Source organism: Oryzias melastigma, linkage group LG18 (genome assembly GCF_002922805.2).
Source record: "Oryzias melastigma strain HK-1 linkage group LG18, ASM292280v2, whole genome shotgun sequence".
Taxonomy (NCBI): domain Eukaryota; kingdom Metazoa; phylum Chordata; class Actinopteri; order Beloniformes; family Adrianichthyidae; genus Oryzias; species Oryzias melastigma.
The window spans coordinates 25,479,012-25,495,407 of NC_050529.1; the positions used below are offsets into that span (position 1 = coordinate 25,479,012).

The 16,396-nt window shown below is 38.3% G+C and overlaps 2 protein-coding genes across 7 annotated transcripts in view; both read left to right on the forward strand.

Moving 5' to 3' along the window:
- The first annotated feature begins 2,627 nt into the window (after positions 1 to 2,627).
- On the forward strand, positions 2,628 to 6,793 carry haus4 (HAUS augmin-like complex, subunit 4). Of its 2 annotated transcripts, none has more exons than XM_024287461.2 (9): positions 2,628 to 2,819; positions 3,112 to 3,263; positions 4,430 to 4,552; positions 4,843 to 4,983; positions 5,111 to 5,207; positions 5,297 to 5,442; positions 6,051 to 6,181; positions 6,340 to 6,408; positions 6,505 to 6,793. In XM_024287461.2, the coding sequence occupies exons 1-9, from the start codon at positions 2,762 to 2,764 to the stop codon at positions 6,686 to 6,688; spliced, it is 1,101 nt and encodes a 366-aa protein (XP_024143229.1). In that variant the 5' UTR covers positions 2,628 to 2,761; the 3' UTR covers positions 6,689 to 6,793. The 2 variants fall into 2 exon arrangements, with proteins under 2 accessions (XP_024143229.1, XP_024143230.1); XM_024287462.2 differs by having other exon boundaries at positions 2,632 to 2,819; positions 3,112 to 3,251.
- A 1,083-nt stretch (positions 6,794 to 7,876) lies between these two features.
- Positions 7,877 to 16,396, forward strand: part of dock11 (dedicator of cytokinesis 11) — an 89,541-nt gene continuing 81,021 nt past the window's right edge. For 4 of the 5 annotated variants that reach the window (XM_024287569.2, XM_024287570.2, XM_024287571.2 and 1 more), the window contains exon 1: positions 7,878 to 8,242. In XM_024287569.2, the coding sequence (XP_024143337.1) occupies positions 8,138 to 8,242 (105 nt within the window). In that variant the 5' untranslated portion in view covers positions 7,878 to 8,137. Of the gene's footprint in view, positions 8,243 to 16,396 lie in introns of all 5 variants that reach the window. The other variant, XM_024287573.2, reaches the window with a different exon arrangement.

Sequence of the window (16,396 nt, forward strand, 5' to 3'; positions counted from 1 at the left end):
AATAGCTCCACACTGGCTGACCGGTCCACAGCCCCAAAAAGGTTGGAGACCACTGCTCTAGAAGACACAGATTTAAAATACTAAGAGAAACCGTCATAAAATATATCATCTTCTATGATTACTCAGTTCACTTGATGACTTGAAAGCACAAAAATATCTTACGGTTAGTAGCTATCCAGAGGGGAGTTCCTAAGATTTATTTCTATTCTTTATATACTGTTTCTACTGGATCATGAACCAAAGAATTAATGTTTATTTTCAGGTTAACTGGAGTATTAAGTAGGAAATAGGATGACAACTCATTACAATATTACAAGAGAAAATGCCATTATTGTCTTTTATTGCTAAAAATCGCTCATTAGCTTCACTGGGATGATTCTGTTTGGTGCAGGAAGTCTTATTTTGAAAGGGAGTCATAAGCAATTCTGTCAAAAGTAAAGAAAAAATTTCAAAACTGAGAAAATGCTTGTTTCTTCTTTATATTTCTGTTTTTATTCATGCAAAAAAGAAATAAATAAAAATGAAAGAAATATAATTCATATTCATTATATATAAAAAAAATAAAATAAAAAAATCATTCTCATGAAGAGCTGCACGGTGGCGCAGTGGTTAGTGCTCTTGCCTCACAGCCAGAAGGCACTGGTTCAAATCCCAGCTGGGGGATTTCAAACCTTTCTGTGTGGAGTTTGCATGTTCTCCTCAGGGACTCCGGCTTCCTCCCACTGTCCAAAAACATGTCTCACAGGTTAATTGGTGACTCTAAATTGTCCCTAGGTGTGGATGTGTGTGTGATTGAGACCCTGCGACAGACTGGCGACCTGTCCAGGGTGTACCCCGCCTTCGCCCATCAGCAGCCGGGTTAGGCTCCGGCACCCCCGCGACCCCAAAAGGGACAAAGCGGTCAGGAAAATGAATGAATGAATACACGGTATCAAATTTTACCCAAAGGCAGGGGTCTGCAACCTGCGGTTCCGGAGCCACTTGTGGCTCTTTTACTTCTCCATAGTGGCTTTCTGGCTAAAGAAAAATTTAATAATTGTATCATTTTTATTTAAAATAAGTTAAGTTTATAAATTTATGACTCAAAGATAAAATATTTTTACATCCCTGATCCCTTAAGAGGTCTTCTTTGCTCTGTGCTTCCTCCAGAATACACCAATTTCAAAAATTAAGCAAAGATTTGGTAAAAAGTCTGATCTTTTATGAGTTTAAAGCACATTACTGCACTGGGATGATCCAGTCTGACACCAGGCGTCTTTTATTTTGAAAGGAAATCATACAAGTTTCAGTCAAACGCAAAAAATAATTTTAAATTTTGAGAAAAATGCTGTTTTTTCTTCATATGACTGTAAAACATAATTCATGTAAAAATATGTTGTAATGAATGCACAGCAGTATCAAAATAAGACTGCGGCTCCTACAAAGTATATTGATCAGTAGAAAATAAGCCTAAATGGGTGTTTTACTGTTAAAGGTTGCAAACCCCTCAGCTAATAGATTCCTAGGTATTAGTTTTTGTTTTTTTTTACGAATTTCAAAATACAAAATTAACTACTGTGGAGCATTAAAAAATATATGCCATAAATGATTCAGAGATGTTTTTCTTAAGATGTCATATTGCCAGATAAATCTAGAGTCAAAATATCCAAGGTGAACAAAGACATTACAACATTTAAAGTACCACTCCAATCATATGATCTATTTTCAAAGCGTTCCCAGTGGTCCTTTATATATAATTATGCAGTTTTTGGCAAAAAATCAGAAAAAAAAGTAATTTTCTGGGACATAGTTTCTACCGAGTGGCAGGAGTTCATTAGAAATTTGCTTAATAGTTGTGGGCAGATTTGCTGGTGTGCAGTAAGCCTGTTCTCATTTCCCATGATCCATGGTTTGCACATACTCTCACTAGCTTACAGCCCCTCACAACTCCAACCTAACCTTACAGATGCAACAGAAATGGTGAGTAACATCAGATCTATCCAGTTGCTCAGTTTAGATCCAGATTCCAGCTCAGACAAGGAAAACAAAGACGTTCATGGATCTGTTTGTCTGTCAGTGGAGGAATCAGAATGGAGCAGAGCAGAGAGCTTGTGGCCCAGGCAGCGTACCTTACGACACAGATCTCTTTCTTGTCTGCTCTTAATTCACGATTGGAATAAAATAATACTCAGAAATGTAATTGTATTTACATATCAAACAAAAAATGACACAAGGACATTTTAAAAACAAAAAATACAATTTTCATCTATTTTCAAGTTGATCTTTAACACAGACTTATTTTACAACTAATATTTTAAAATATATTTTATGTTAAATAGCTAAAATAAGTTGATTGAGCTATTAAAACATCATTTTTGCCCTACTGGTAACATAAATGTCAAATCCAACATGAAAGGCATAAAATAAATGTTGTACAGGAGAACTTTACAATTATTTATTGACAGTTAATCAGATAAAGGTGTCTTAGTGTCAATTTATTTTCTTCATTTTCCATTTATATGCTTTACTTCAAGTTAGTCATGTTTAATAAGTTAGTTGACCTGCGCGTCTCCGCGAGCTCCTGCGCGTTCACGCTGGGGGAAAACCGTTGTGATTCGTCGTCCATTCAAGCCCTCCAACAACCACGTGGGCGGATCAGCCAATAGGAAGGCTTTTGTTGGGCGCGCGGGTTTTGATTCCGGAAGTTGCAGTCCTGTTCTCCTAGCTTGAGCGGTCGGAAATGTTTTGAGTTTTTTTTAGTTTGACACGGATTTACAGGAAAATGACCGAAAAGACAGCCGTAAATATGCTCGGAGAGAGCGACAGTTTACACCAGCAGGGTAAGAAGACGACACGGTCCACTCGAGATTAAACGGCGGAAATGCTTGATAATATGGTTATGATATTCAGATATTTTTAGTTAACTTTTAATTCTTAAAATTATATAGGACAGCAAATACAAATAATATGCACATATAGATATATTTTTGAACAAATTATTGTCAGTTTATATATATATTACTGTGATGTATCAAATATGTATTTAATTAAATTATATTGAATAAGTTGTAAGATAATAACTGATAAAAATCCAAGTCTTTGAAGATGGTTTGTTCGGCTCTCTCCTCGCAGTTCTGGCCTCCTTCCCTCTGTGTGATGTGACAGAAGATGACCTGACCCAGAACCCTCAGTTCTGTAAACTGCTGGTCATACTGGCAAAGCACATGGACAGAACCGGCCTCACAGCCTCACTAAAGGCAGAGCTGGAGAAGGTATCTGCTTCTGTAGGTTCTTAAAAGCAAAACCTGAATCAACTAATGTCAAATCAAACATGTTTTTTTGGCTGGATTTGCTGTTTCCTTGTGTTGAAATGACTGCAGATGCTAGTTTTAAAGTCCCCCTCTGTTTTTAGAGTTTTTATCATGTCTGTGTGTCATTTTTCTTCTGAAAGAGAACAAATGTAATAAGAAATCATTTTGTTTTTTACATTTCTACAGTATTTCTCCTTTTAAATCTGTCAATCAAAGTGTCTTGGACAGACTCTGTTTGAATGAATGATCTTCTTTCCATCAACAGCTCTGCTGCACATGCACTAAACCCTCATCTGTTCCTAGTGTCTAGTTCAGGTTCTGGAGAAGAGAAGATGGTATCTTCACATTGACTGCAGTCAAATGAGCCGCCGTTCACATTTCTGTGGTCAAATCAGCATCACTGGATTTTTGGTGTGAGTTTCATCCAATACTTACGGTAGCAGGACTGAGAACGCTGGAAAATCTCCACCAGACTCCACGGAGCTTCTTGATGTGACCACGGAAATGTGAACGGCGGCTCATTTGACCGCAGTTGGAAAGGATTGTAAATCAATGAAAGAGCATTTTGATGTTAGCTTTGATTATTTTATCAAGAACTCTGAGAAACCAATGATTGAATGTATTGATCACAGTCAATAAACATTGGAGAATTAGCTAAAAGAGTCTTTGGTGAACTGGAAGGAGAAAGAATCAGGATTTTGGAGGAAGTTCTGTCCATGAAGATCTTCACTTCCTCGTCCAGCTGACATCCGGATCAGAACCATACGGCTGGACATTACCCAGATTGATGGACGTTTTTATGAAGATTGATTCTAGAGAGACACAGAGCTATCATAATCAGACAGCGGGGATCAGGTGTGAGGGTCCAAAAGCCCCGTGCCCTCAGAGGAGATTTTGGCAACAGAGGCTTCAGATCAACATGAAAAATGGCTTTTTTTTTTAAAAGACATTTAGGTTGTGGGATTTTGGTTAAAAACTTCATAATCATAACTAAAACACCACTGGGAACGTTTTTTTTTTTAATAAAAAAAGTCACAGAGGGACTTTAACTAAACTCCACCATTTTAAATATAAATATAAAAACATGTTCTGTTCTCAAAAAATAGGACAATCTGTGACTTTACTGGTGTTTTCTGCAGGCTGAACAGAACCTACAGAGTCAGAGAAGACAGTGGCTTCACACTGAAGTCCTCCACAGAAGTCTGCAGGAGATGATTCAGGACCGCCATGTCAGGAAAACTGAACCCCCTGATCAGAGCATGGTACTGTTAACTAAAATCTCATGTATTATGGACAAAAATGTGTTATTGGTTTCTAAAAATGTCTTTTTTATTAATATTGATAAAAATATAACATTGCATAATAATGTTGGCTAAAACAATCTTAATCAAAATTTAGCTACAGATTTGAAAATAATTAATGGATAATTCTCTTTTGATGAAGGATTCCTTCATTTAACTTTACTTGGTGTTCTTTTTTTAATGTATTGAGTAGATTAGCTCCTAATGGATGTTAAAGAAGTCTGTGAATAAGTACCGTACTCAATCTGCAGCTCCATGAAACAATGGAGAAGTGTCTGCTGGTGGCTGAGTGTGTCCGACAGCTGGACCCCAGTGACACCACAAACCAGGAGCCTCCGTTTGTTCTCGGCCTGACGCCTCAAAACGTGAAGGAACTCATGCCAGCTGATAAGGTCAGTTACAGAAATGAAATCTCTTTATTTTTTTAAAATTGGATGACTGCTAAACCTTATACAAAAATGTGTCGATATAGATTTTCCGCTCAGATCAGTGGACCTTTTCTGTGTCTGTTTTTTGCAGGATGTTCAGAGGATGAGACAAGCTCTACCCAAACACCTGGAGAAGCATCTGAGGGAGAAATGTCTTACTCTGCTCTCCTACTATCAGCCTGAATGGGGTAGAGCAGCTGTATAAACATTTGTCAAATTACATTCTTTTCCCTCTTTTGACATAAAGTGCAGCATTCTGTTGTGTTTTCTCTTCCAGAGAGTGAGAGTGAGGGTCTAAAGACCGTCAAGATGTCTCACCTGTCGGGCCTGCTGGATAAAGAGAAGACGAGAGCAGAAAGTCTGAGAGGAACCTGCCAGGAAAACAGGCTTCTGCTGCAGAGACAGACCCAGCTCTACATTTCTGTGAGGTCCTTTCTTTTTCCACACCAACTCATTTTTACATGCAATCAATTAATTGTGAACTGTAATTAATTAATTAATTTCAATAGCAAATATTATTATTAATCCCATTTTTCCAGATAGAATTTTCTGTTGTTGCATGATTTTGTGTCTAGTGTCTGAATATAACATGAAAAAAATGACAAAATAAAGATAGTGTCATAAAGGAGAGGTTGTTCTTATTAAAATGTTACCAAATATGCCGCAGTCTTTCAAATTAAAAATAAAGAAAGTTCAAATATAGACAAAAACAGAGTTTTAGATCCTTGGTTCCAAAAGGTTAAAACAAAAAACATTCTAAATTTACAATTTTGCATGTGATTTCATATTATTTTTATTTGCAAATAATACGTGACTGGCAAATACTGTAACTAAAAAAAGAATAGGCGATTAATCGCAATTATTTTTTTTCCAGATTTGTGATTAATTAGTTAATTTTTTTTAAATTCATTTCCGGCTCTTTTTAACAAGCTTTATTCCAGAGTTTATTAGAAAAGAAACAAGTGATTTTATAGTTTTCTTTAACCTGTTTGGCCTTGCTTTGCATTTGTTTTCTGTCTGTTCCTGTCCAGGAGCTCATAAAGTGCATCCAGCTTCTCCAGACTCTGATCTTGGACCACAGACTGAAAATCCAAACAGATTTGGATGGAAAGAAATTAGATTACCTTGAAGGGAAATGTCAATTAGTTTTACAGAAGCTCAAGTAAGCTATTTTCTTTTTTTGATATTTTGTTACTTTCTTGTGTGTTTATAACTCTGTTTCAATTTCTATCTAGGCTAACTGAAATAATTTAATATGACTTTCTTTAAACTGTTGCATCAAAATTAAACTGCAAATGTGAAATTTGTTTTATTTTGAAGGGCTGAGATGGTGGAAGTTCAGCTGGACACGTACACACCCGACTCAATTTCTGCTCACAGAAAAATAAGGCAAGGATTTTTTTCTCTTTTCAATTTTTAATAAATACTAAGAACATTTTGACTCATGGAGGAAGTCTGTTGAAGACTCACTTTGTTTGTTTACAGAGAGAAGCTGGAGTCTGAACTGAAGGCCTGCAGGGCAGACAAACAGACTGCGGAGCTGAAGCTGTCGTCCTTTGAGATGTTAGGGGAAGAGTTTAAGGCCCTCGCTGAGGAGTACTGCAGGTTACGGAGTGAGATAAAGACCAAAAACTGGGCTTTGAAGGAGTTTACTCATGTAAAAAACTAAAGATCGTGTTCACTGTGAAGCCAACAACTATTGTTTGCTTTGGATACATCCAGCCGGGTCTAATGTTAATGAAGTTTCTCAGAGTAAACCTTCATTCTTTGCCTATTTCTTGCCTAGTGTTTTAATGTCTTAAGACCAGCTTCCTATAGTTATAGTTGAACATGTTAGTACAGATAATATCTTTTTCTGGTTTTGTATGTGTGAAGCTGCTTTTGAAAAATAAAAAAAGTAATGTATTAAAATATGTGATCCAATGAGAATGAAAACAAAGGGGGGGGGGCTGAATCCAAAACATACCTTAGGTCACGGACCGAACAAGACACACATGTATTGAAGACACTAAAACTACATTTTTAAACCGTAACATTTTAACATAATTATGAAATAGATGTATAGCATTACCTGTGATAATGTTACTGTGAATGCTGTAAACTGAAGATGCTGAAATTGATAGCTGAAAACGCTGAGGCTGATAGACAGCTAAAATATTAGCTAAATGCTAGATTAGCCTAAAAAAATGTAGTTTAGCCACAACAGCTAGCATGTAGCTGAACAAATAGCTTAACTTCAAAATGGCCTAAAAAATTTGAAAAAAATGCCTAAATTAGCCAAAACAGCTAGCATGGAGCTGAAATATTATCTAAACTCCAAAACTGCATAAAAATCTTAGTAAATGCCAAAATAATCCAAAAAGTTAGCAGAATGCCAGTTTTTAAAACTTTAAAACTTTAACTTTTTAACATAATTATGAATAATAAAAAGGCAGGAATATTATTCCAGAATAAATCAACTTAAACCTTAAATAACTCAATATTTTACTCTCCATAAAAATATATTTTGCCAAAATTATATAAGTTAAAATAATAACAAGATAACATCGGGCCATTAATAACTATAAAATAAAATGATCTGCAGGGTCTGATATAATTACTGGAGGGCCAGATCAGAAGAAAACACTAATAGTTTTCCTCCAATGTGAGAATTGCTCCACCTGGAATAGTTTCCTCTGTAATCCACCAGGTGGGAGTGTGCCATCACCATTGGTAATCTTTAGCAACTCCTGTTCACAAATAATTTGACTAGTCCATACTTTACCGCTGCAAACCTTTCATAATTTTCTGTAAACCCACTCAGTTAAACAGAACAGTTTGTTTTGCCTTTGTTTGCTTAGATAACTTCTTTCATTTTAACGATCTCTGGTAGGGCTGCTTGCCTCTGAGGGTCGGAAGTGAGTGAGAGTGGAGCATCTCGCGGTGATAATCGATCTCTGGGATGTCTTCGGCAGCAGCAGCCCCGCCTCGCCTCTCGCCGTGAACCGCTGGCTGGCTGGCTGGTTCCTCTCTTCCCGACGCTGCGCACATCTGGCCGGCTGTCACCGAAACGCCCCTGCCGCGGCATGCTCCGACCCCAAGCGGCTCGCCAGAACCTGATTTTAACCGGAAGAGCGCGATGTCCGAGGTGCGAAAATTCACGAAGAGGCTGAGCAAGCCCGGCACGGCCGCGGAAGTCCGACAGAGCGTCTCGGAGGCTGTGAGGAGCTCCGCGGACCTGGTGGTAAGCTGTCCGCGCCTCCTGCTCACCCTGCTGCGTTCGGGGACAGAAAGCGCGCCTTTGCGGGGGTTTCTCTGCTCCCAGCAGCGTCTCTGTCAGTTTTTGTTTCCTTTCAGGGTGACATTGTTAAGGCGCTCACATGGCTCCTTTTGTGTGTGAGCAGCCGCGCGCCTTCCCTCATTTCTACTGCACACTGACACAGTTCAGGAGACAGCAGAAAGCCCTTCACTGCAGAGGGCACGTGTGATGTTGAGGATGATGCTTGGAACTGGCTGCAATAAGAGCAGGGATTCAGGAGCGTGCGAGGGGATGATGCATTCAGAATCCTGCTGATGCAGCATTTGTGTCTGGAGACTATGGCTGGGAATCACTGGGTACCTCACGATACGATGCAGTACACAATACAAGGCTCACGATATCGATGATATCGCGATATCTCGATAATAAGTAAAAATCCTCTCCAATGACTCACAACATACAGAAGAACACATATGTTTTACGATAATATATCCCATTTATTTTTTTAGCTTGAACACAATCATAACTAAATATTATACTACACAATATTACACTAGTATTACTTGCGATAATACCAGTGTGCTGTAAGTTGGCTGCTGAAGATGCTGAAGGTGATAGCAGAAAATTCAGGAACTTATAGCTATCTTAAAATACTAAAGCTGAGAGCTGAAAATGCTGATGTCGAAAGCTTGCTAAAATTTTAACTAAATGCCAAATTAGCCACAAAAACTGGAAACCTGTCTTATTTTGCCTAAACAGCTACCATATTAGCTAAACTCCAAATTATCCCAGAAAACTGGAAAAAATCAAATTTTGCCAAAACAGCTAGCATAATGCCAAAATGTTAGCTAAATGCCAAAATACCTTAAAAAATGGAAAAATGTCTAATTTTGTCCAAACAGCTAACATATTGTTAAAATATTATCTAAACTCTGAATTATCCTAAAAAACTGGAAAAAAAATCATTTTTTTCCTAAAAAGCTAGCATAATGCTAAAAAATATTAGCTAAACTCTGAATTATCCTAAAAAACTGGAAAGATTACTAATTTTGCCAAAACAGCTAGCGTAATGCTAAAATTTGAGCTAAAACTCAAAATTAGCAACTAAAACCTAAAAAAATCTATTTTTGCCTAAACAGCATAATGCCAAAATAATATCTAAAGTCCAAATTGTCCTAAAAATTTGAACATTTTCCAATTTTGCCAGTAGTTTAGTATTTTGTCTAAATTAGCCAAAAACAGTTAGCATGTTGCTAAAATAAAAGCTAAACTCCAAATTACCCTAAAAACAGTAGCTGAACATTTTAAAGGTTGAATGATGTCTCGAGTTGAAAGTTCACAGAAGTTCACAAGTTTCGAACTGCATGAAGTTTTTGAGGTATTTGAGCAATTTCGCCTTCATGGGACATCCATCCATCCATTTCCCTGACCGCTGTGTCCCTTTCGGGGTCGCGGGGGTGCTGGAGCCTATCCCAGCTACTGATGGGCGAAGGCGGGGTACACCCTGGACAGGTCGCCAGTCTGTCGCAGGGCCTCAATCACACACCCATTCACTCTCACATTCACACCTAGGGGCAATTTAGAGTCACCAATGAACCTATGAAGCATGTTTTTGGACGGTGGGAGGAAGCCGGAGTCCCCGGTGAAAACCCACGCATGCACGGGGAGAACATGCAAACTCCACACAGAAAGGTCCCAGCCGGGAGTCGAACCGGGGCCTTCTCGCTGTGAGGCAAGAGCGCTAACCACTGCGCCACCGTGCAGCCCTTCATGGGACATATTTTGCTAAACATAAGCGTATTGAAAAACGTACAGAAAAGAGCAGGAGAATCCCTATTCTGTGAACTCTTACTAAGCAATCACACATTAACAACTTGTGTCTTATGTAGTGCAACAAATAATAGAGGGAAGCATAATATAGTGGAGCGTTGCTGAAATCACTAATACTGTGTTTGACAAGCATTGACACCAATTGAATTAGAATTATCTGTAAAATCCAGTGTTGACAATAGTAAACATGAACAGCAGTAACACAACTTAGTGCAGAATTGTTGTAACAGAACAAAAAATTCAATAATTCAAGTAGCTGTCAGACACATTGGTGCAACGTGCGCCCCCTATCTACCTCCAAAGGACGTCTCACCAAAGGATGAAGAATATAACCTTTTACAGCCTCTTCAAATGAAAATAAAAGACTGATACTTGGTGAGAACCCATTGACAATCAATCGCAGAACTAAATATCGCGATATATTGCAATATCGATATTTTGGCACACCACTAGTGGAGACTGGTGTCAGGTTCCACACAGCCATTCTGGAAAAGATGGTTGGAAAGATGCTGTCCTGTCCGGAAGACACCGTGGTCTCATGATGATCATCTTGAGTGTGACTCATAGAGTTTCCTGCTAGAGGATCTTGTGATGAGGCTCTGCAGTGGGGATGGAGGTGCTGAGAGTCGTGGTGTGTTTGCGGCCCGCTGGGATATGAGTGCTGTGCTCGGTCAGCAGAGAACAAGCGCTTGTCTGTGCAGGATGGACGGCCATGTGTTGCTCTCACATGGGGATTCCCTCAGGCATGCTGTGACCACACTTCCTCTGTGCTCTGCTTTTTACACCACTTCTCTCTTCTTCCCTTCTGCTGGAGAATGTTACAGACAAGGAAATACGTGTTTGACATCCTGATGGTTTCCTAGGTTTGTCCACCCATAACATAATTGAGTCTGTCATCTTAATGGTGACAATCAAGAAATAGACTTTAAAGAATTTAAATGAATGTATTTGTATCTTATTGAGGGAAACAAGTATCCAGAAAGGCCAGAGGTTTCTAGTTGATGATCCGGTGTCGTCGCATATCAGGAGGAATTTTAGTTCACTCTCCTAAATCATTCAGATTTTCAGGCCGTTGTTTGTTAACTCTGAGCTGTAGCTCTCTCCATACTGTTCTAGAGGATTGAGGTCCAGACACTGGCTGACCACTCCATGACCTCCATCTACTTCTTTAGCCATTCCTTGGTTGTCTTGGCTGAATGTTTTGGGTCACAATCCTTTTGGAAGTTCCATTCACGACCCATTTAAGCTACATGAAGGAGGTTTGACAGTACATGGCTCCGCCCCTCCTCCCATCCACACAGTTAAGTAGCCGTGTGCAGAGAAATGCCCCCAAAGCATAATGCTTCCACCTCCATGCTTGACAGTGGGGATAGCGTTCTTGGGGCAGCATTTCTTTTCCTCCAAAACGACGGATTGAGCTGATGCCAAAGAGTTCATTTCAGTCTGATCTGCTGGGAGATGTGGTGTAAGGTCTTCCCAGTGGGTTTCTTGGTGACTGTGGTTCCAGCTGGTTTCAGATCTTCAACTAACTCCTGATGTTGCTCTAGGCTAGGAGTGTCGAACTCAGTCGCACAAGGGGCCAAAATCCAAAAAACACCGAACAGGATAACAGGAAAACAGGAAAGTGCTAATGCTGATGGAAGAAGATGCTGAAATTTTAAGCTAATAACACTGAAGCTGATAGCCAATTAAAATATTAGCTAAATGCCAAATTAGCCTAAAAAAAACTAAACAAACAAACAAAAAAAAATGTAGGTTAGCCAAAACAGCTAGCATGTATTTGAAATAGTAGCTAAACTCCAAAATAGCCTAAAGAATCTTTTTAAATGTCAAAATAGTCCAAAAAGTTAGCAGAATGACAATTTTTAAAACTTTAAAACTGTAACTTTTTCACATGATTCTGAATAATAAAAAGACAGTAACATTATTCCAGATTAAATCAACTTTACCCTAAATAACTTTCAATATTTTACTCTCAATAAAAATATATTGTGTCAAAATTATACAAGTTTGAACTGGCCGCAAGATAATATTGGGCCAATAATAAGAATAAGAATAAATGCTCTGGAGGGCCGCATAGAATTACCTGGAGGGCCGGATGCGGCCCCCGGGCCTTGACTTTGACATGTGTTTTAGGCCGATTCCTCTCTTCTCATGATTGCAGAAACCCCACCAGGTCAGATCTGGTTTGGAGCTCCAGACCTACAGGTGGATTTATGGTCATGTTCTTGGATTTTAGTACAATTCCACCAACAGTTGTGACCGTTAACCCCCAGCTTGTTGCTGATGGTTTTGTAGTCCATTCTGGTCTTGTTCAGGTCTACAGTCTTCTCCTTAAAATCCATTGACGGCTCTTGTCTTTAGTCTTTCTATGTTGGAGAGTTTGGAGTCTGACTGGTGGATGATTCTGTGCACAGGTGTCTTTAATTCAGGTGACAGGTTGATTAGGAGAATTTATCTGGTCTACGTGAACCAGAACTTCAAATGGTTGCAAGAGGTTCAAATACTTTTTTCATAATGAAATACAAATAAATGGAAATATTTTATTTAAAGTGGATTTCTTGATTTTCTGTCACTGTTGAAATGAACCCACCATTAGGATGACAGACTGTTTATTTCTTTTCAGGTGGTCAAACCAACTAAATCAGCCAGAGATCAAATACTAATTTCCTCCACTGTACTTTCATGCCTGAGATCGCAGGCTTTTTCCATGAAAAAAATCTGCACTTCTGAGTCTTGCCTGAGTTTACGGTCGTGTCTTGTAAAATTCAGTGGAAACAACTGGACTTGATCCTGCAGATCCACTTCAGGATCTGCTTCTTCTTGTCCTGCACCGCTGTCAGGCATTTTCTCTCCCTATGCTACTTAAAAAAGTCAATACTTTATCAAAAGAGAGGTTATGCCATCAAAACAACAAAATTGCCTGAACAGGTTGTTAGCATCTCTTTTTGGCACCAGCTCAGTAAGTCGATCTGAGCAGTCTTCAGAGCTCAGCCTGAGGCTCCATTGACAAAAATGTAAGGCCTAAACCAGGGGTGTCAAACTCAATCACACCAGGGGTCGAAATCCAAAACACACCTTAGATCGTGGGCCGAACAGGATAAACATTTATTGAACTCTCTTAAACTATGTTTGAACCGTAACTTTTTAACATAATTATGAACTAGATATATAGCATTACCTGTGATAATGCTAGTGTGAATGCTGTAAGCTGAATTTGGCTGCTGAAGATGCTGAAATTGATAGCTAAAAATACTGAAGCTAATAGCTGAAATCACTGATTAATAGCTGAAAATGCTGAAGCTGATAGCCAGCTAAAATATCCGCTAAATGCCAAATTAGCCTAAAAAAAAAAAAAAAAAAAACTTAAGATAGTCAAAACAGCTAGCATGTAGCTGAAATAGTAGCTAAACTCCAAAATAGCCTAAAAAATCTTAGTAAATGCCAAAATAGTCTAAAAATCTAGCAAAATGCCAATTTTTAAAACTTTAAAACTGTAACTTTTTCACATAATTCTGTATAATAAAAAGGTAGGAATATTATTCCAGATTAAATCAACTTTTACCCTAAATAACTTTCAATATTTTAATCTCCATAAAAATATATTTTGTCAAAACTCTACAAGTTTGAACTGTCCGCAAGATAACATTGGGCCATTAATAACAATAAAATAAAATGATCTGGAGGGCCGGATTCGGCCCCCAGGCCTTGACTTTGACACATGTGGTCTAAACCATCTTAAACGTGTCCGATTTATCTCTAACAAACCATGGTTCTGGTGTCATGATGTAAACATTACAGCAGCACGTAAAGACACAAACCAGCATTATTCATAGAGAATTTTGTGTCTGCGAATGTGAGAATATTGGGATATATGATAGAAAAACACATTGAACAACTGAAAAAGTTAAAGTGGTTTTGCTTCTTTTACTGTTTGTACACCAATTTTAATGAAATGGTACCTTACCAACAAAGTTAACAAGTCTGTTTGTATTCTGTGTGAAAAAACTGAGTAGTTAAGGAAACTTTGTCAGAAAATGTGTCAACTCTACTATTCTAATGTTAAGGAGAGATGCAGTGTACTGTAGCAGCTGGTGTTATTTTAGTTCTCTTCTGCAGAGAAGCCAAAGAAAACCTTTGTTTATGAGCACAACTGCTGCATCCAGAAGAGCAGCAACCAAACAACGTCTGCCTTTTAAGGATGAACCTCCTTTTTCAAATTTACTCAGATGAAAAGGTGACATTTCCTTTCGCTTGCTGAACTGTACATTAGAGAGGACTAAAACCGGCAGCTGGTTTTTCATCTCTCATTTTGACATTCGTCCAGTGACCCTAATCTCACAGCTGGGTGAGCCTCCAATCCCAGTCGTCCAAAACTTGTTTTGTATCACACTGACCAGAAAAAAAGATTCCACCATAATACCAATTTAGAACTGAGGACGCCTTACACCCCTACTTCACAGAAACGCATACTTTGCCATCAAGCAAATGAAGGATGAAAACTAGGGGAGTAACGATTCATTTTAACATAGATTTGGGTCATATGGTAGTTCATGGTTGCTGATCTGATTCATAGTAGATGTGGATTCATGTTGATTCACTGACCAGAACATCTCCAAACTTCCACCAGTGAGACTCACAGATAAATAGCTGCTACTGAACAGAGCAGGTGAAGTTTTCCAGGTTCTTCTATTTCTTCAAGATAATAAATTAAATGTATACAAACAAACAAGTAAACAATAATGAATGTCAAATCCATTCACATTTTAGTTTGATAAAGTTGTTTTTCCACATCAGAATAATCATTAGAACACTCTGTATGGTCACATGTCTTTGATCAATTCAAAGACTGGAATGATGGTTGATCACTTTTACGTTATAGTATAATAAACTTACCATGTCTCATGGTAATGGTGTTTTCCAATATTGATATGTTTTGTTTTGGTTGATACCGATCAACTTTTTTTTCTCCCAAGGATTTTTTAATCTTCACTTTGTGTGTCAGACATAAAATCATGTCCACCTTTGTCATGGGAGGGATCACACATCAATGTAAGGGCAGGGTCATCTGGACCCCAAAGAGAGCACGAGGGTTAAAGCACAGAAACTGTTCAAACAAATCACTTTCAGCCCCTTTCTGATGCTCAGTTTGATTTCAGCAAGTAATCTTGACATCAGTAGTATACTGAGCTGTACTTCTTTGACTATCCAGGGATTTGTCTAATGTGAATCAACTGAAGATCTGAAGTCCTGTTGCTGTACATCAACCTTAGAGGTGAGGTTTGAGTGCAGATAATAACAAGCTTACCGGCTGTATTCATGAACGCATTCCTTTCAGCCATTAAGCTGAAATTCCTCTGACGATTAGAAACACCATGAGTTCTATAAGCCCAATTATTCCAGAGCACAAAGCAGGCTGCTTGGGAGAAAAAGACACTTTTCAGGCCAATTAAAGCAGGAAAGGTCAATGTGGTCGGTGCTTTTGGAGTGGGAAGACTAAGTTGGTGAAGATTCTTAGAAAAAAATGATTTGTTTTTCTGAACATGGCAAAAACATTCTAAGACTTTTGCAGCAGGATGTGCGGTGGTGTAGAGGTTAAGACTCACAGTAGAGCTGGGTATCACCAATAATTTCCAGATTTGATTCGATTCAGTTCACCAGAGCCTGGATCGATTCCATTCCAATTTTTGCTTTTTCAATTCAATTTTTAGGATTTTCATATTAATCTGATACAGTTCACATACTGTAAAATGGATTAGTGAAACTATAATGAGATTGTTAATAGCATACAGTGTTACATGGATTCTCAAATGGAGAAGCTCCAACAATTGTTCTGCCTCTCCTGGAGGATGTTTCAGTTTGGGCACTAGGTGGTGAAGAGGCAATTGCAGGGAGGTCAAACTCAATCACAGAGGGGCCAAAATCCAAAACACACCTGAGGTCACCGGCCTGAGATACCTGAAATCACTGAAGCTAACAGCTGAAAACACTGAAGCTGATAGCCAGCTAAAATATTAGCTAAATGCCAGTTAGCCTAAAAAAACATGTTAGTCAAAACAGCTAGCATGTAGCTGAAATTTTTAGCTAAACTTCAAAACCACCTTAAAAATCTTGGTAAATACCAAAAAAGTCCAAGAAGTTAGCAGAACGCCATTTTTTGAAACTTTAAAACTTAACTTTTTAACATAATTATGAATAATAAAAAGGCAGGAATATTATTCCAGAATAAATCAGCTTAAACCTTAAATAACTTTCAATATTTTACTCTCCATAAAAATATATTTTGTCAAAATTATAAAAGTTAGAAAT